The 21,083-nt window shown below is 41.7% G+C and overlaps 1 protein-coding gene across 1 annotated transcript in view; it reads right to left on the reverse strand.

Annotated features, from left to right (window-relative positions):
- MACROD2 (mono-ADP ribosylhydrolase 2) overlaps positions 1-21,083 on the reverse strand; it is an 856,291-nt gene that overhangs the window by 75,032 nt on the left and 760,176 nt on the right. The window contains exon 9 of the mRNA XM_084284713.1: positions 8,378-8,459. Within this exon, the coding sequence (XP_084140839.1) occupies positions 8,378-8,459 (82 nt within the window). The remainder of the gene's footprint in view (positions 1-8,377; positions 8,460-21,083) is intronic.

Below are 21,083 nucleotides of genomic sequence, written 5' to 3' on the forward strand. Positions count from 1 at the left end.
AAAAAGGGGAACATTTTCTTTGAGAAAAAGCAGATTTGGAAACCTCTGCCAGATGAGATCAGCTAAGCCCAGCCTGACTCTTAACACCTCTACCTGTAAAAATATCTTTTCCATAAAGCTTTCCCTCACCTTCAAGTGCACATAAGAGGAAGAACAAAAACAAAAATTGCAACAACAACGAAATAACCAAAAAAAAGGCAAAATAAGAAAAGCCTCAACAACAATAAGAATACAAACAAACAAACAACAATAACACATTTTTCTGCTTTGGAAGAAGATATGGAGCTTCTTTTAGTTCTGAGCATTTGTATCCCATAATCCTTCATAGAGAGCAAAAGGCACTACACAGGCCCTGCACCTGACACTAAGCAAGTTTAATCAAATTTTGTTTAGTCTGGTTTGATTATAAAGACATTTCCACTGATACACACTGTACATCATGGCCTTACTGCAGCATCGGTGCAGTTTTTCTTCCTGTGTTGCTTAGTTACACCAGTCCCACAACACCGGAGTCTCACTGAATGTAAAATGTTTGTAGCTTTTGAAGCCATATCAAATAGAAATCCTTAGTACCGGCTTTTTAAGACGGCTTTTTTTTTTTTTTTCTTTTTTTCCTTTTTTCTTTTTTTTTTCCACCACATAGATGGCTTCTTTTATGCATCGTATCACTTGATTTGAAGTAAAATACATATACCCTTATGAGCCCCAGCTGCACGCAGAGGAGATGCAGCAGCTGCCATTCCCACTGCGAGTGAACTGGACAACATTGTTCCAGTGCAGGAAGTGGTGCTCACAGCCAGGATCAGATCTGGATTTCTGTTGCCCAGATGCTTCTACCTTACACAAGAGGCATGAGGCACTCTTCGGGAAAATATGCATCAGTTTTTAAAAAATAACCTATTTCAGAACTTTCTTTTTTGTTCCATGACCTAAAATACTGAAAACAACTGAGTTTTGTTTACACAAATGCTAAAGTGGATTTGTCACCCACGTATATGCTAGTGTAGTATTCACAAAATGTTATGTTTTAGAAATGTGTCACCACATGCAGATACAAGCTTCTAACAAAATCTCATCAGTAACCTAAGAGAGAGGCAATCAAATGAGACAAACACAAATTTAACTGCATCCTTGGCAATTAGAAGCACTCAAGCACGTGAAGTGACTCAGCATCAGTGTCCGGAGAGGATGGGATATTTTTGAGCATGACATGAAATGCATTTGGAATGCTTTATGTGGGATACAACGCCATGCAACGCAGCAGGAAGAAAAGATGCCTGTTCAAAAATGCATACCCAGAAGATATTATGCAGAGAAGGCTTATGCTTGTTTACCTTCTCGTGCCAGGCATCCATGTGTGGAGGACTGAACAGAACAGCAACACATTTCCCTTCCCCCTAGCGGCTTCTTCCTGAGTGTAAGGTAACGTATAGACTATGCTAATTAATAGCCTTTGTTGGACTAGGCCTCCGTTGGTTGAGCCCTCTCCTTTCAGCTGTATTCAAGCCCTACATGCTCTGCAGCACCTCTCAGCAAGTGTTGCTACTCCCTATGTATTAGGTGAAAAACAACTTCCTTTTTGTTATCATCCTGGTTCATCATTTCCTGGGCATACCTTGTGTTTCTTGTGTTAGAAGAAACGGTAAACAGTGGTTCCATATTCACCTCGTAATTACTTCACTCATCACCTTCCCTGCCCTCTCCCATGCTAGCACATGCAGCAGCCTGATCCTTGCATCTGCATGACTCCCATATCTCAAAGAGCATCGTCCTCGCTTGCCACCTCGCTGTTTCAATGAGGACCTTATCCACCAGGAGCTGGAGAGCTCAGGACTGTAGAGCAAGTTGACAAATACTTAGAAACAGCCATTCCCCCTGATTTCTATGGTCACTCTCACAAAGCAAGGGAAGGAAAACATTCACAGGAAACAAAAAAAAAGGGAGCAGTTACTTCGCTTTGCAAACCTAAAGCTCCCAGCAATAGCACTGAAGTACACTACAGTTCCAGTGTTTGTTCATATCCTGATCCAAGCAGTGCTATTGCTACTATCAAGAATGACAAGCAAACAATTTTCTATAGACCATGTTATAGCAGACAATACCACAAGCCCTCGTCAAACTGAGTGAGGATCCAATCCCCAGGCCTGAGGTGACCAATACTCAAAACACAGCCAAACACTAGAGCATCACTCTGTCAGCAGACAGCCAGGAAATAATTCAGAAGGGAAGTCTTATTATGGTTTAGGCAGGAGCAGACAACTCCCCATTAGCTTTTCATTAGGTACTGGCACTGCTCTTGAGCTGTTCCTGGCAGTACAGATGACCTGTAGGACTGAGATACTGGCCAGTGGAGCTAAGAAAGACAACCTCAACATGGGGTGGAACTGGAACCATCACTATCGTGGCTAATGAAGACAGAAGGCCCTAGAAAAACTTCATCTCACAGTTTTATGAACACCTTCAGATTTTAGCTTGAGATTTTTACGAGGTAAGTTGCTTCAGACACTGTGAAATGGGTGGATATTCTAAGCCTTACAGCTACATGAAAATTCTGGATTAAGAACAATTTTTACAACGTCCTTTTCACATTGGAGTGCACTTTAACAGGACCTGCATACGCTGCAAGGGAGAACTAGAGCAAAGCCAGCATCCTATTCTGCTGCATGGGCTCCTCCAGCTCCCCTCACAGGCAGTGCTTCCTTTGAAGCCTGTGCTACCGAGGGACAAGGAACCACCACTGCAAACAGTCGGGCTGTGCCACCTCCATGGCTTTTTTGAATAACGTCCTTCAGGGACTGGGCCTGAAGAAGCCATCGGAGGATGACATCCTCCAAAATAAACAAAGCTTGAAGGAGTGTGTGTGTGTGGGGGGGGCATTTTGAACATCTGCATGGTGTGTCACTCAGCCAACATTTCCCCTCCATGCGAAAACACCATCCATCTGCCACAGCTTTGCCAAAAACACCGGCCCCTTCCACCCACCAAAGAGTCTTCATGCGTCGCTACCTGAACACGAGGCTCCCCACCGACTTCCAAGCCGGGGGGAACATTAAATGGTGGCATGGAGCTAAAGCTTTGCCAAGGAACACTGCAGACAGGGGGATGACAGCCTGACAGTCCTATAGATCAAACCTGTAAGAGGCACAGGCGGTTATCAGCTGTGAATACAACCTGAAAACTCTGCTTGGGGACAAAGGAAGTAGCTGCCACCACCATTGCCCTCAGGGAGGCCCTTGGTGGTGAGGAAAAGGCCAGTGGGCCCCCAGACTTCCCAAATTGTGCTTCTGAGCATCTGGCCCCTGAGGCTTGAACTGGCCAGAAATCACAGCCACGTGACTTACGAGGCAAACCCCTACCCAGGTGAGACCTCAAATAAAGGATATCACGGACTTCCAGTAAACCATCTGGCACCCATCCACGCAGTAAAACAGAGCCTATGAAAAATATTTTGTGGAATGCATTCAGGTGACAAATTAACTCAACAAATCTGCTCATGAACATTGCAAATGCAAATAGAAAGGCTAAATTTATCAAACGAATTACCCATTTGATACAGGATTACTTACGAAAGGCTAACTTATGATTCTTTTGCTCATGCTGAAGACAGTTGTAGTCTCAGTGCCATATTAAAAGGAGAGGGCAGCGCTCCTCAATGCCAGTTCAGGAATTACAGTCTCTGCTTAACAGTTCACCCACGTATTAGTGCAGGGATCTGCCATTTTAACACAAAGCCCTTCATTCAGGCGTTTAGACAGTTTCCAGTTTGACTCCAAGCCCAGTATACCTCTTAACAATGAATTTCCTCTGCAATTATAATGTATTTGCACATTTATGCACAACTTCCTAGTTGTGTATCCTCATGTAGGAACGGCAGGATTAATATGGGACAGTGGTTCTTATCCATATTGCTTTGGACACGGAACAACCAAGGTAAAAGAAAAAAAAAAAAAAAAAAGCAAAAAAGGATTAAATGTCATAACCTGGAATAGAAGGGAGAGAAAGTTTTTCAAGAAGCAATTTCTCTCTCAACACCAACTGATATGGCTCAGAAAAAAATGAACAAGCTCTTGAGCTCAGCATCCTTTCATTAGCTTTGAAAGGACACAGAGTCTAAAAGCTTGCATCTTCCATCTATCAATTGGCCTAAAAAAAGTGCAAACCTCTCCTCTCTAACAATTTTAGTGATGCTTTAGTGAAGTAATTTTGTTATTCTGTTTAAACTAGTAAGAATGTAATATAAACTGGAATGCGGCAGCTTCACAATACGTACTTTTTATAACATTATTTTTGTCTAAAGAACATATTCAGAAAAAATGATTACCCACTCCAATCCACTGATAACAGGTGGTAGATTGAGAAATACTTTAAGCATTACAATTTAAAATAAACCTTTCATAATATACAACAGTCACCATGAAAAATAGGCATTTGCCAAAGGTCCCCACAAGATTATCTATCTGACATAGTAAGTAGTTAGGTTTACACAGGATACAGGAGAAAAATACGGTGTCTTTGCCTCCAGCTGGCAACTGTTTACAAATGTGCTTAATTTTACTCACATGAATAGCATCGTAGAAGCACGTATCACTGTAAGGTAGGTTTTTCAAGGGAGACTGCTTTTATACCATTTCCTGGTAGGTCTTATAAATATATATTTAGCAATAAAAGTAATGCCTAGATTCCAGGCTTTGTATAGAATTGTGTTAGAAGAAACAATGAACTCCAAAAGAAAAAATGATACGAGTATCAGCTGCTTTCCGGGAAAGCTCATGCATAATACCAGCAGCGATGAATCCAGCAATGTAAGAACTACACATCTGAGCCAGGATTACAGGCAAGGGCATTTTATTTGTCTGAAAGATATGTGGCAAGACATCATCTCAGATTAAGCAGAGAGAATTTCCCAACACAGCTGAAGGGAGGATATCCGAGCTATTTCATTCCACTAGAAGATAGGACACAACTGGTAAAAGGAAAAAAAAAAAAAAACAAATCACTGTTTGCCTCACCTATTATGTTAAAACAGTGATTCATTTTAAGTATACAAGGTTGGTTGTCCTACAGAGTCTTTCACCCTCGCTTTTTTTCAACAAGGGCATACAAAAGCTTCTCAGCAAAACCCCAGAGCTTCAACACTAAATTCTGTGTGGACCAGGACCTTTACTTCTAAAACTTTTCTGAGCCATCACAGGGATGAGATCCTGACTCTGAGTTAAAGCTTATGCGGTGCTTCCCCTTAGAGCACACCGGCTTTGGCTCAGGTTCTGCATAGGCTACTGCTTACTGAGATTAGATTTGAAACACTGAGCCTGTGACAACTGGTCTGTTACTGAACAGCTATGCTACACTCCTAAGATATGAAATTACTTAGAAGTCTACCTCTTCCCCTATATATTTAAAGTTTGCAAATGACAAGGTTCTTGGCAGTTGTCTTAATATCAGTACTATTACTCGACTAATTTCTTTGGCATTCCACTCTCAAAATAGGTCTAATGATATGTTCAACTAATGGAACAATTTCCCTATATCTATATTCCACTTACTCTAATGCACTGAGGTGTAACTCTAGCTTCATTTCATTATCACTTGACTAGCTCAAGCACTTGGATGTCTTTTTAGATTTATTAATGCACCAGGTTTAATGAAATAACTATTTATGTATATAACTCCACGAATATATTCTTCTTTCTAGGCATTTTTGTCCACATCTATTAAAGTAGATACATTTCGTAATGTTTCTGAATGTGAGATGCGCATTTTAAACTATCTCAATGGTTTTCCTCTAAGCCTAAAGTAATATCTCCACGTTATTCTCTCCTGTGAACATCAGCTCTTCTGTGTACTATCAGCTCAAATTTACAGCAAGTCTTTCTTTAAAGATTTTCATTTCACTACATTAATAGATTCACTTTAAAAACAAAAACAAACAAACAAACAAATAAACAAACAACACAACAGAATTGTGGCTATTCCTTCCAGAGCCTAAATATCAGGAATTTATTGGCAAAGGTGGAGAGAGATGCTAGTTCCTTCACACAGAATCACACTAAGTTCTTTGTGCAAGAAACCAGTCTTGCAGTGAGACAGAATATCCCTACAGGTTGAGAGCCCAAAGAGAACTTGTCTAATCTCTATTAGAGTTAAATGCAGATACCATTTCACAAGAGAAAAAAGGAACAAAGAGCAGACATGATAGTCATTTGGTGATAACCATTCAGACCTCCAGCCAATGCCGTCACCATTCAGCTATAGGCAATTCAGGATGGGGTCAACTTCAGCCCACCTGTTGTTGTAAAGGTACCCAGCAGAGAAGTGCTACTTCAGGAGGGCAAAGAAAGACCCAATATTCATTCTTAGGGCATTCCTACAGCACAGATACCCAGACACTGATCTTTTCTCCAGGGACACTAACTGAAAGTCATTTTGGTAGCACGCATCTTTTCTGCCTCTCTCCTCACAAGCTGCAGATCTAAGCGACTCCTATAAGAGCATACCACACACCCACGGTGATACAATAGATTAAAATCAGATCTCCCAAATCACCGACTACCGACCTAGCCATGAAAAATCCTTCACTGACTCAGGGATAAGGTTTTAGAAACCAACCTAGCTATTTGTAAAGCTCCAGCTTATCAGCCAGTGGACATTTAGGTCCTTCTGGAAACCAGCATCATTAAGACATATCAAAACCAGTATTTGGAATCATTAGTCATGAACCAAAAACCTATGAAGCCTATGAAAATAGGTCCTGAGATCTTTTAGAAATCTATAGCAAATTGTGGCCGCTGAAAAATGAAGCATCTGTCTCCAGACCAGTCTGCAAAGGCACTGGATTGGCTGCAAACTGCTGGATGGTGCTGCACTAAAACGATCTCTGCCACCACCACCCTGCTATGGTCATGTATCAAATTGCCAGTTTTAGTTCAAGAAAAAAAAAAAAAAGTAAAAACTTTATATGCATGAGAATAAACATGCTTTTAAAAGTATGGTACAACTGATTATCTGCACAATGTAGCATAATGCGGTTAGAAGTCTTTATACACCGTGACATCCAACCACACAAGTCCTCTTTGCCCAGGCATTCAACAATACTAGGTTTTGACAACCCAAAAAAGAAATAAATCTCCCATATTCCTCTCTTTTCCCCTTTGGATTTGTCCTGCTTCAGCACCTGAAGCATCTTCTTGTCTCTTGGTCTTTCAAACCTGGGTGGACTACATTCGCCATCCCCCCAAAAAAAAAAAAAAAAAAGCACACACTGAATGGATTAGACATGAATGCAGCCTGAAGTGCATATCCAGTGTGCTCCAGCCCAAAATATTATTCCGCAGATAGACACCGTTCCATGCTACCAGAATAATGCAATGGGTTTTTACGTTTCTGTCGCCAATCATTGCAAACTGGAGGTTACAAAGTTGTCTACGAAAATCTTTATTCTAGCAAGATGAGACAGAAACATCGCAATTTCCTGTAGAAATAACTGAGACTCTCGTAACACACCAAAGCTCTGCTTCCTATTACTCACAGGCCCTTTCCACCAGACAGACTGTGCAGAGTATTTAAGTGACTGCCACTTGTGAAAGGGGTGATAAAACAAAACACTAAAATTGGGATCACATATCGTAGAACTGATGTCACTGAAAATAAAATGGAAGAAGGTTAGGGGTGATTAAAAAAAAAAAAACAAAACACAACTAACAGTTTTCTAATGATATATGACAAAAATATATCACGGGCATGGGAGGGGTGTGAACAAATTTACTGTCTATCAGGTTTTCTTACATTCTAGAAAGTAACCTCCTGCGTGAAACGTAAGATGAATGGCTAACATTTCCCAAGTGCTCCGGTGAGAGCCATCTTTCTCCAATTCATTCTTGCACAGGGACAGCTCAAGTTTAAAGTTCTCATTCAGACACAGTTGGGCTCTAACCCCTGCGGTATCTTTTCAGACCCAGAGAAACCCTACCAGCATCATTAATGAAAGAGCAGAGCATGCACAAAGCGCATGGAAAAGCTGTACCACTATGAGCTACATACATTAGTGCAAATGATTTTCCTCTCGGAGTCAAGAGAACCAGTGCAACACACCAGGTTTTGGGAGAAGACACAGTTACAGTAAGGAATTAACAAACTACTTGTACTGAGCATACAAAAGCAAGCCTTGATTTTGCAAAAGCATCATCAAAACAGCTTTAGTGGTTCACAAATTTTAAATGTCTGCATTTCTCCCGCATCATGGCCTCTACGTGCAGCTGATCTCTAAAGAAAGTTCACATTTTAATATCTGGCTTAGGCAGGGAAAGGAGAAAAGATGCCAACTGTTGTCTATTTTTGCATCATCTTTTCGAGTCAGATGGCACTCAATTACTATACCTACCTATAGGGAAAAATTCGCCCATTTTCTTCTTGAAAATTTTGAAGTCAATCTCCAAAAAGACACAGAAGATGATACGATCCACCTGTAAGAAACAAAATTATTCACAGTGAAACAATGCAATAATAGTTAACACCAACACTGCTTTATGCTCCAGGCACGCTAGAAAACATCACAGGAATGCATGTTTTGACTTCATTGTGCATCTGTGTTGTAATTTATAAAATAACATTTGCAATCACAGCTCAAAACTGTATTCTTTGTTAACTGCCTCCTGTTTATGCAAACCACTCTTGAGCGCAGTATAAATGACTTTTGGCATTCTAGATGAGTGCCAGGATGCAATGTTTGATGAAAGAGTCACATGGGGGGCTTCTAATAAGCATACAAAAGAGTAAATGGGTAAGCAAAGAGCTCTTTTTCCAATCCTTGTCGGACAAACCTATTTGCAAAACCATTTAGTATTTTTAAATGGCTTTAAAAGGTTTCATGTGGTTTTAATTTACATGAAACCACTTACTCTTGCTATAACACAAGCAGAATGCAGCAAAAACAAAAGCTGATTAGATGACAGGTAGCACATGGGGTAAATAAAACATTTAATATGCCATCTACTTAGTGAGGCTGAGCATATCAATGAAACCACAGCCTGTAATGTGTGCGCCACCCACCAATGATTTCAAATAAATTGTTTAGGACATCATTGTATGTGAAGGGCTTTTCTGAGAGAGACAAAAAAAACACCAAACAAACAAAATGAAAACCAAACTAAATTCCAGAGCCTTTAAGATTGAAAAACACCCACGCTGACTTCATTCTAGCCTTGCTATTTCTTTGTTTTATCTGTTTGCCTAGCCCAGCACAAACTGCCTCTGCAGCCAAGACCCAGCTCCTGGAAGGAGCGGTAGAAGTAGAGAAGGCTCTCGCAAGGCTGAGCCGAAGGACCTGCCACACAGTAATCAAGGTTTTCTCTGAAGTGCATGAGAACTTAACCAGAAGGAGATGACGACGAAGCAATAGGAAATTCAGCATTTTGCCTGGCATTTTGCTGTCCTCGAGTCCCCATGGGCAATAAGCCGATCTGTTGTAGCAGAGCTGCTCACGAGCATCTTTGCACTTGCTACAAAATGCACCAGCCTGGCACCAGCAGGGAAACCTGCAGGAGAAACACTCTCAAAACAAAGTGCCATCTTTCCCTTATGTCCACCAGGAAATGCTGTCCTTTTGGTAGAGCTGCTCTTCAAAGCAAAGTACAAGTCTTGGCTTCAAAGCTACCATTAGAGCTCATTTTGGAGCAGCCAGTAGAATAAGGAAAGGAACAAGGGCAGGCAATAATCGGTTATTCTGGAAAGTGCTAGTGGTTGCTAACACGGACATCTCTGAGTCAACGCCAACTTCAAAAGCTGAAACAGCAAAATAGGAAACATGAGAGTGTAGGTACAGGTTATGTAGGCGTTAAGGAATAAAGAGGCTAGTGAACAGGAAAGAAGCAGCAGCAGGGAAGGGCTTGGGCGCTTGCTGGGGAAGCACGGCAGCAGACTTGTGAGCAGGAAAATGCCTGTTGCTGTTTGTTCATATGACCTTCAGAGAAGCAAGCTGTTCTGTGCAGCCCTCATAAACAAACCAGGCTAGACCACACCAAAACGCTGGACTGTGTCATCAGCTACTCTTCACAAGGGGTACAACAAAAAAGAAACCAACAAATACAGGAGAAGTGCATGGGCCAAAAAGGCATGCTCATTTGTGTACCTGCATATTTATAACATAAAGCATCAGTGGCAAGTGTTTATACAGCAACATTTTACCTATACAAGTGTTTCCACTTAAGGGAAGTTGTGTGTTTTCAGGATGGAAGCTTCAAATGGAGAACGTGTAAATTAAATTTACAGTAAAAGCCGATTTAGGAGAGTGCTGGGGCAATCCTAGATTGCCATCTTCTAACTGCAGCTCCCGAGCAGAGTAGACATTCAAGCATTACAGTGATAGGCGCAATACATGCACCAGGACAGACTAAACAGCAATGACGGGAGCTTATAAGCCAGAGGATGAATTTTATTCCCATGCAAAGAAGTTCTGAGTTGTCTCGCCCTCTATACGGTCTCAAATTCTCTGCTCTAAATACTACAGACATTTCCCTCACTTTATATATTTCAACTTCTCATGACATTTCCTTTACTTTTATTTATTCCGTGCAGTTGACAATGATAAAACTTCTGCAATCCTGAGAATTTCTACTACTTCTAATATAATTGCTTAATTTAAAGATAGGGAATCTCTCTAGAAATGGCACACTATTTCAAAATTTCTAGCATCCTGACTGTATACATCCTATATATAAACCTGTTCAATTTCTTCTTGGTGTGAGAAAAAGTACTCTATTTTTAAGTATGCATAAGGTATTGTGATGACAGCTGAAATCCTGTGTTTATCTGATTGAATGGCATGTGTTGGCAGATAGTAAATCTGAAATTAAACCATATTCTATCATCCTGCCAGTCATTGACTATTTTATCTAACATCCCCAGCTAAAATAACTTGAAATTAGGTACGGAAAGTAACCCTTGTCCTCACTGTTCCCCATTTCAGCTACAATAAGCAAAGGTTTAATCTGAGTCAATCCAGAAGTCCTTTGCCGGCTGGCTGACAAAAGCTCAGCAGGCCTTTTGGGATGCGCACTTATGAAAGGCGCTCCCCATTCAAAGAGGAAAGCTCTCCCCTCGTATGGCTTGGAAATGCCAGCTTGATGAGAGGTTTCATGCAAAGGGCAGGCAGGAACCCCGAGAGACTCCCCTGAGGAGCCCCCGGGGCCTTTTGTAGGTGCCCGGCTACTCCACAGCTGACCAAGCACCACTCAGCTGCAGCAGAAGTTTAAAGGAGCTGCAAGCTGAAGGTATTAAAGCTCATCCTTGATCGACAGCTCTTTTTTGGAGGCCAGTATTAAAATCAACCGTCCCCTGTCAGAGCCTGATTAAATTCTGTTCGCTTCACAGCTATGAATAGGTGGATCAAAGAACCCCAAAATTAAGAGCGCCGCAACACAGGAAGAAGGGAGTTAAATTGCATGAGCTGTTCAGTTAGTAGGCAGCTTCACTGCCCAAGGCTGTGACCACACTGATTTGTTCTTTTTTTTTTTTTTCTTTGTGTCACAGGACCTGCTCTCCTCACCAGGCCCCCTTTAATGTCAAGTGGGGTACCTTCCCAGTGGTTTCATTAGCTGCAATGGATGGAGATCAGCCAACTTCTGGGGCTCTGTGTAGCTCACGGGGCCCAGGCTGCTTTGCAGCGGAGTGAACCCCAACTCAGCCACTGATGCCAGCAGTTTCCAAGGATGCGGCACTGAGAACCACTCTGCTGGGTATAAAGCAGTGCCAGTCTTGATAGCAGCACAGTCAACCTGTGAAAAGCTGCTGAGGGGTCCCACGAACCTCAGGGCAGAGCTGGGGCTGCACCCCTCTGCAGCAGCCATGCTCTGCCCACAGAAGACCAGCGGAGAGAGAAGGTGGACACGTGCTGCCTGGAGAAATGACCACCAGGCTTGCCACATCCAAGCCACAATAAAATAAGTCTGCTGATACTTCCTGGCAACTTGACACTATTCCTTAGGAATTCTGTGAAAAGAAGAAACAGCACCAGCTTGCTAACCAACACGAGGTATGTGCACACCTGCACACGCGGCCACTGATACAGGAGGAGTCTGTGGTGGTACCTACAGACATTTTGGGATGGAAAACATTTCTGCTTTTATCTTAGCTCATTCACTGCGCCCTCTGGCAGGTTTGTTTGATTCCTCTGACCTAATTTCCCTCAGTCTTCAGGGGATGGCAATATTTAGTTGTGCACTTAAATATCACTACAAAGAGGCAGGCGCGATCCACAGGACTTGCCAAACGCACTCATAAGCATAGCTGTGTGTATACACAGGTTCCAAGCCATACATCAGGCACACCTTTTAAGCAGACAGACAGTCACAGGACATTTCAGACTACTTCATATAACAAATGCTTCCATGTCTTTGCCACCTGTGTCCTACTAAAATATCTCTCAATGAAAACACAACCAACTGCATTTCAGCACTTCCAAGCGTTCCACGCCTATTGCCGGTACCGAGACGTTTACCCAGCAGGCGCTGACAACCTTTTATTTTACACGATAATAAGCTTGATCATAATTTAAATCTTACCAGAAAATGCACAAGAGAAAAACCACAACTTTAAAAAACAAAAACAAACAAACAAAAAAACTTTTTTCCAATCCCAAATCAAAATAGTAAGAAACAGCTTACTTGTAGCTTCTCTCTTTTACAAAACACGGTTATCTGATCCCACCAGAACCGACTGTCATAAGGACATGGCTAACATCAGAAGCTTGCTCTAACATTTTTAGTTTATCAGACATTCTGTGGACTTAATTCAAAACTCAGTGGAGCCAAACGGAGGCTTTGTATTGACTTCAGTGTGCTTGGATCAGTGCCCACACCCCATAACGCCAGAAATAACATTTGCCTCCTTAAGAATTAAAATTCTTCTGATATTCAAATTTCATTACCCTAAATCTTCAGATACTTTCTCAAACATAGCCTTAACAGTCACAGTTCAGAGCTGTCTGAAGCAATTAAGTCTCCTTAACTACAGTGCCTGTAAGGAAGAGGCCCTGATGAGCCCTTGTTGTGCCAAACTCCCACATTTTTTTCCCCTCTCTTTGGACCACGATTGCTGGGGCAGCCTCAGCGGCTTTCCTTGCCTGACAAGGCTTCCCATGTGGAGATCAGTGAGAACAAAGCCACACAAATCAGTTTTTCAAGACGTGTTCTCATGGAATCTAAATTTCAATGGCAGGAAAAAACGAATAAGGAGAGAAAGACCTTTAATGCAATGCAGAGTCAGGCTATGGGTGTCCTACCTGGCCTTTGCCCACTGTGTAAAATTTCTTCCATTTCATTTCCGTGGCAGGGGTTCAGCTTGCTGTCTGAAGGCTCTCCTGCTAATCACCACAGACCCCATTTTCTACCTCTGTTTCCTGGTTTTCCACCAGGGTTCCTCCCTGCCCAGCCCCAAGCTGATGCCTTGCATTCCCTCTGTGCAGAGACACGCTTCAAAGAGACTGACGCCTGTTCCTGCTCCCTTCAAGTACTGGTGAGTGATGCTCTTGATGCTTACCGTCCTCCATTCAGCCTAACCTCTGCCTGATCTGATCCTCTAGTAATCCTATTGCAAACCAACTAACAGATGGAAACGGCAGCTTTGTAAAATAACCCAGGCAGCTGCCATATCCCTCGCAGCAGCTGTCAGCCACCTCACCGGCGGCGCTGCCTTTCCCAAATCTCATGCACATCTGGCCAGCTGTCCGGATAGCAGCCTGTCTGACCAAAAGAAAGAGCAGAGAGGGCCACATCTCACTTGGAAATGAGCTGTGGTCAAGGCCAGAAGTTTTCACACGCCTTCTAAAGGTGAATGCTTCAGGCCCTATGAAAACTACTCATTTCATTGCAGTATAAATTAAAATTTAGCCTCCTAGTATTATTACTAATTTCACAGAAACCATTAAAGCGTAGAGCCTAGCTGACTGTCTGCTCCTTTCGGCATGACATCATGGTCTATAATTGCAGAATTACTCTTGAAAAGAACTTCAGTCCAGTTATTTATGGCAAATACAAAGCTTCGGCGCCGCTTCCATCCTCATAAGAAGGTTTAAGCAGGGCAGAGGTGTCAGACTGGTGATGTGGCAAATTTGACAATCAATGAACTGTGCGATGATGTTCACAAAGAAATCCACCTAGCCTTCAGATCCGTACACCTGGCCCAGCTCCACTCCCCTTCAGGCCTGAGCTGAAACACACTCAACTTGAATTTGCAGGCACCGAAATGAGCCAAGCTCCAGCCAAACAGGAAACCTCTAGGATCACCCTGCAGGTGGGGGGAGAAAGGCATACCCTCTCAGGACGAAGCTCTTTGATTTTCGTGGACTTGAGTTTCAAGATTCTTTGATTCAAAACCAAAAATTTGAATTAAAATCCACATTACTGCAAGCCTCCTGCAAGTAGTGGTATTAATGAAGCGTTAGGATTTCACATCAAGAGCAAACACCCATCAAGGACTAGCCGTAAGGAAGCAACTATTACTTAAACCATCATATTACTTAAGCAGTCTTTGAAAGAAAAAATAATACAAAACACATCAATTATAAAATGATTTATGCTTATCACAAATAGAGTGGAATATTTTCTACGGTCGTCTTACTGAAGTTAAAAAACAGAAAGTTATTATTAGTGCTTTAATATCTTACTCATGAGTGAAAGCACACTTTGCTCGGAGTGAAAGATAATTAAAAGTCCAAAGGCAATTTAAAGACAAAAACAAAAACCAACCACCATCAGAAATTCATTACAAGTTTAAAATATTAATGCAAACATCCCAAAGGAACATTAGATAAGGCTTTGCAACAATCCCTGCCTCTCAAACACACAGTAGCAACACACTTAGCAGTGAAACCCAAGATAAATTCTGAACATGGTCAGGACGTCGCTGCCTTCTCTCGAGCCTGTTCCTGCAGCTCTGCTTGCATTCAACAGATGAGAACAAATCACTCCCAGAATCGTACGGGGGTCAGACACACCACTGCAATTATCGCTGTGGCGTAAGCCTGTCTCCCTGTGACCGAACAGCATTGAAAACCATAGTACTAGCCAGGGGAGAAGAGCTTTTATCCACAAATCTCAAACAAAGCTAAGTGTTACAGTTTTGCAAAACTTTTGATAGAGTTTTGCTTCCACATGGATATTCAATGTGCCCAAGGTCACACAGAAGGAGACCAGCAGAGTTAGACCAGAACCCTGGGATTTTTTCTCCTGTTCTCTCTTAAGATGCTACAGGAAAAAAAGAAATAAAAAAAATCCTATCGATGGTCACAAGCTTCACTGCACTCCAGCAGTTTCCCTCTGGCACATCCTATCAATACGCCCATTTATTGTGAGAATCGATAATGATAACTCTTTTTCCTAATACATTGGTTGTTTTGTAAAGGTTACTTAGCCTACCCCCAAGAGAGTCGACTCCTTACCCTCAACACCTTTTCAAGGCAGCGCATTACCTAAGGACGGGTAGAGCTTTCCTTCCCTTTTGGACCTGGACATTCTTTGTGCTGTTACTTTTCCTTGAGAACAAAGCACCTGCCAGGCAAGCAGAAGGGCTGTCCTCAAGAAGCAACTCGGATTTTACAGAGGAAATTATGACCAAAATTTTTGAGGAATTTTGAAATAGCCAACAAGAAAATTGCTCGTGCCCTAGCTACTTATGGATGACATGATTGCATGATAAATAAGACACAGAAGTCTTTTAGTGCTAACGTCAACACAGATAGACAATAAACCAACCAGTAGTTAACAGTCCGCATGGTGGGTTTTTTGGTCAACAACTAAAAGTTTGTCAGTCTCCTTGGGGTCAAAAAACCTGTAAAAATCAGTCTAGAATTTAAGGCCACGCCTCAGTATATTTCTTTTGATGGTCACTATAACTTGTCAGGAAAGGGGCAAGAGAGTAGTTTAAAAATGCATTTGTTTTTACCAATATATCCATCAATCTGCACAATCCACATTTATGCCACACAAACACAGTGACAGAAAGCCCATTAATCTTTTCTAGCTTAATACCTACTGTCCTTTGAAGATACATGTTTGGAATATCTGAAGGCGACCTCCATTTTTCACAGTTACCAGTCATAGGGCAGCTGACACAGCCAAGATAATCCTGTATTCAGCGAAACCGGGGGAATGAATGGATTCTGATGAATGTAATTTGCTATCTCAGTGACAAATGGCAAATGTGAAGAGAGGGTATGCATGCAAATATAACTGCGTTAAATAAGGGCTTGTGAAGGATAGTACTCTGAAAATATCTGATAGACAGTTTTACAACTGCCATGCATTTTTGAGGAGATAAATCATCAGCTTACATTAAGTTATCATTATATCCTCATTGTGGATCTCCGCTGAATAAGATAAGAGATTGTGGCATACAGTGAGGCAGGGCGTTGTAATCCCATCAGCCAACTTTTTGCCCCATATTTTACCTTGCAACATAATGCGTTCCCTATCTTTTTAGAACCATTTTGGCTTAGATACTCCCACGCTCCCAGTAATTATGAGAGCCTGAAGCCTGTTTGAGCATCCAACCTGTGGCAGAGCAATTCCCAGAAGATGCTATGTCCCTCCCCCACTCCCCTTCTCCAAGGCTGGGGTATTGCTTTGGAAAAATTCTCGTATTCTTGATGTTTTTCCCTGTTCTGTTGTAGTGTCAAGTAATATACACCAGTACAAATATTTATACTCCTTCCCAGGGCCAGCAGGAGAAACATCACTGCTCGTTCAGAGTCCACCACTCCAGAAAAAAATATGCTTGACAACAGAGACATAATCTCCTCCTTGCTATCATCTTTGCAGCTGCTGCACGACACTGAAAACTATAAAAGTCTCTGATTTTATTTCAAAAGCCTCTGATCTGCACCACACAGGGAGACCCGGTGGTGGTACCTCCTTCCCTTTTGATGGATGAGTAGTTCAGGTTTGGATGCTACAGCCAGCCCCAGCAGGAGGCAGAGCTGCCCGAGGCTGGGGACCAGCGGGGATTCGTGCTGTGGGAAGCAGAGCTCCCTGCTGCCGTGCGGCTGCTGCAGGGGATGGCAGCGACTTCCAGGCATTGTCCCAGGAGGAGAAGCCACCAGGTCCCTCTGCAGCAGAAGCCACATCCCCCGACAGCTCTGCCTCCCTCCCTCTTGCTGCAGCGTGCTGGCATCCCATGGCCAGGACACAAAAGGTTGTTTGGGGCCATGCTGACAAAAAGTCCTGCACAGGCTCCTGAGGAGGCACAATCAATGTTTGAACTGCAGAAGAAAGAGCAGGAGAAGCAATTCCTCGAAGCAGCAGATGATGGCTTAAATAACTTTTAAGTGTGTGGTTACAAGCAGGGTAAATTTGCAGTCACGATAAAACTCAGTGACAATTTTCTCATCGAGGCTGAGCAAAGATTTTGCCTAGGTGTGGAGGTGGGGTATTTTACAGCTGGTGACTGCTGTCACTTGGGCATTTCACATCACTTCTGAAATGACTGACAGAGGAAAAAATTCTGGCTTGGTCTTATAAGATTGGTTTAAAATTCAAATTAATTAAGTATTTCCATCAAAAGAGGCCAGACGACTCTCAAATCAAATCACACAAACAGCCAGAGAAGCTGGAAGGTTTTGCCTTAGGCAGGTTTGAAAAAAACAACAAAAACCAACCAAACAAAAACCTTCACAATTTAAGTTAGAAGTCCCTCAGACCTAATGCAATTGAGAGCAATTCCTGAAGGAATCTAGCAGTGGGTATTTCACCTGCTCGCCACCACTTGTTTAATCACTCATCTTCATCTTACATTAGCACTCAGGTTGGTTAGCCCTTATCCGAAAGCCACAGGCTTCAAGTGGGCTTTGGATCAGTGCAACTAAGCGCCTTTGCCCCGATGGTAAGACAGCAGCAGCACTTTGGGCATCGAGTTTGCCTGACCAGAGTTTCATTTTCACAAAAGCAGCAAGTGTCATAGAAGCTGCACTTTAAGCTGATCTGCACTTAACCTGTATTAACAGCACTAACACTGCAATCATCTACAACAGGTTTTGAACTCTCCTCCCCAACACTTCCATATATTCTCTACGCTTTATTTGAGGAAGAATGTAGGTAGAGATAACACTGGTGTGAAAAGTTAGCAATTAGTCCCCATTAAAGCAATTAAAACTCCTGTTGTGGGAGCAAAGTGAAGGCGTAACATACCTGCTATCCAGGCTATAGAAGAACAATCAATGTATATAGATGCAGAGTTTGCAAAACTCTTATTGAAAAGGTTTACTGTAGATTTAAAAAAAAAAAAAAAAAAAAAAAAAAGCCCTTCTAAAAAAAATTGCTTTCTGAAGAATATAAGCCACATCACACAACTTGAAACAGCTCTGAAGTCTGCTAATACTGAAACCTGGACTGAATCTCATTTATATAAATATTACTTTATCTCTCTCCTTGAAGAAAATGTTTTACGATTAACTTATCTGTCATTTATAGATCAAATTAAACTCATTAATGCAAGCTATTAAAGACCATTTCTAAAGGACAAAGGCTGATTTTCTCAAACACTGTAACTCTCATTTTAATGCTAGAGATAATCTTTTTTTGCCATCACAAAAAGACAGAACCAGGCAGAAGAGAAAGCTATTAAATTTCCAGTCCTGCTAGAAAAAACACTCCTGCTCCCCAAATGCTCACTCCAGAGTCTCCTCAAAAAAAGGAGATCAACTCAGGATCATTTACTTAACACATGTCAGGTAGATGCTGGGTAAAATAAATGTAATAAAAAATAAATAAATTCTCCTTCCTACATAAAAGTTCTTCTCTTCTGCAGACAGTAACCTCTTACAGTTACAATTACACCTTATTCATGCCTTAGACACTTCAAGAGGTACAACACAATAACATGTGTTTTTGTTAAATAAGAATGACTGTAGCATGATGAGTTACTTTCACCAGATTTGTAATGTCTGATGCACAGCATCCGGAAAGAAACTAAGTCAGGAGTCAGTATGATCTCAGCACAATGTCTGCAGTGTTTCTTGCTGCTCAGAAGGGAGATCAGGAGGAGCAATGAGCAGCAAGACAAGAAAATCTGATACAAAATACTTATTCCTCAAAAAGTTGAGCGGGTCAACTCAGGGAATGGCTGCACTTCAGTCTGCTTTCAGGATATCTGCACCTGTGGGAGTCTGGGACCACTAAGGAAGATATATGCTTGAGAGGAGACATGGTTAAAGATTTGGCATGTGAGCTTGGTCTGCGATTCAGCCAAATCGTCCTCATGTGAAAGGTCATTAAGGCAGCTTGATACAATTAATGAATGTCTTCCACAGGGGATACTGCAACTTTAATATAGGTTGTTTAGGAAAAAAAATCTGCCGGGATATAAATGTCAACTGTATGCCAGCATTTTTCACAATGAGAGGGAAGGGAAAAAAAAGAGATCCATCTCTCAGGGCCTGGTTTTCAATTGATTTTAATAGATGCTAATGGGATGACAGTTCTCAGAAAATAGCCAGCAGATGTTCCAGCATTTTACCAAGTCTCGATGTCTAACCTTGGGTACACCGATTCCACAAAATCCATCTTCTAGACCGAGTTCTGTTTCTGCAGCTGGAATGCTAACGATGCCTTCGTGGTTTCAGACTTTTACCGATATTTTAATTTCTGCAGCAGATCACAGCATACAGGCCACAGAGATGAGAGTAAGCACAGATGTACAATTTCTTAGAAAGGACAAGAAAATACCGTATTTATGGTATGTTGCTATCTACAGAATTCCTTTGCTCTATCTGCTCAACATCAGATAAAAAGCGTCTAAATTACTAAGACATTGCTCAAATACAATTGAGAACATTAGCACAATTTATACGAGCTGCTCAAACACACTGATGCATACAAAGTCTCCAAAACCATTTATTGTCAAAATGTCAATGCTAAAAGCACAAAAATGTAACTTACTTTATGCCATTAATTAACTAATGTTTGCACAGCACTTTGAAAATGTAAAAGCACTTTGAACGCTAAGAGCTATGCAATATTATTTTTACTCGTGTGGACTCACTGTATGAATCATACATAATAATCACCTCTCGTGGAAAGTATTTTTGGTCCACAGCCAAAGCCTAACCTAAGATTTGGCACTTTTATTCAGTAAAGCATCTGTAAATGGTCCTATTTGGGTTTCAGCTGGAAATTTTCTGCAACACATTCATTAGTTCTTCGCTATATATGTTAGGTATCAGGTGCTTTCACAGCTTTGTCATCAACTTTGTATAGCAAGGCAGCAAACATTTTATTGTTTTATCCTCATTTGTCCAAAACATTTGAGAACAGTGACAAACTAGAGCTATCCCTAACTTAACTGCTTCTCTTCGATCTGTATAAGGTGCATTGAGCACAATGGATATAACAGAGGAGAGGGATTCTCTTTTACCTGTGTCAGCTGTGGCTCCTTCTCTGTCACAAACTGTTTTGTGGTCTCCTGGTGAAAGGCATTACAGAAGAACTGGACAGTACCATCATCATCTACCCCCACTCTGTGACTTCTTCCCTTCTGATCACCCTGATCAGACTTTTTTTTTTTTTTTTTTTCAAACCTTAACCTTTACTGAGGAGACTGGTCTCCTTAACTGAGGAGACCGCCATGCATGTGAGTTTTCCTTCCCATGTGAGAAAGCTAAGACATCTTTTGCAAGGTCACATTTCACAGCTACAAGCACATGTGTTGCATCAGCCTTAAACAAATATGCTTGGCTATCCCATCCTTGCACAAAATTGCTTCTCCGTGATCACGTTCGTGGAGGAAATTTAAGTATAAAATAACCAGAAACCAGCAGAACTTTGCCATTCTCCTCTTTTGATTAGTTAACAAGAACAGTGATGACTTACAGCTGGCCTGAGAGTACCACCTGCAGTCAGGTTGGCCCCAGGGTTTCCAGAGGTTTTGCCTTCCTGGCTGACCTGGTGCTCATATGCTCCATCACTGTTCTAACTCCCAAATCAGGAGATATTTTATGCATGCCTTGTATTTGTTTAAACACATGTCTATCCATAATATAAATTAGTCTGTGTGGGATTAACCTAGCCAAGTTTTTTATTTTTTCTACAAGTCTGTCCGGA

Source organism: Netta rufina (assembly GCF_964035555.1).
Source record: "Netta rufina genome assembly, chromosome: 3".
Lineage (NCBI taxonomy): Eukaryota > Metazoa > Chordata > Aves > Anseriformes > Anatidae > Netta > Netta rufina.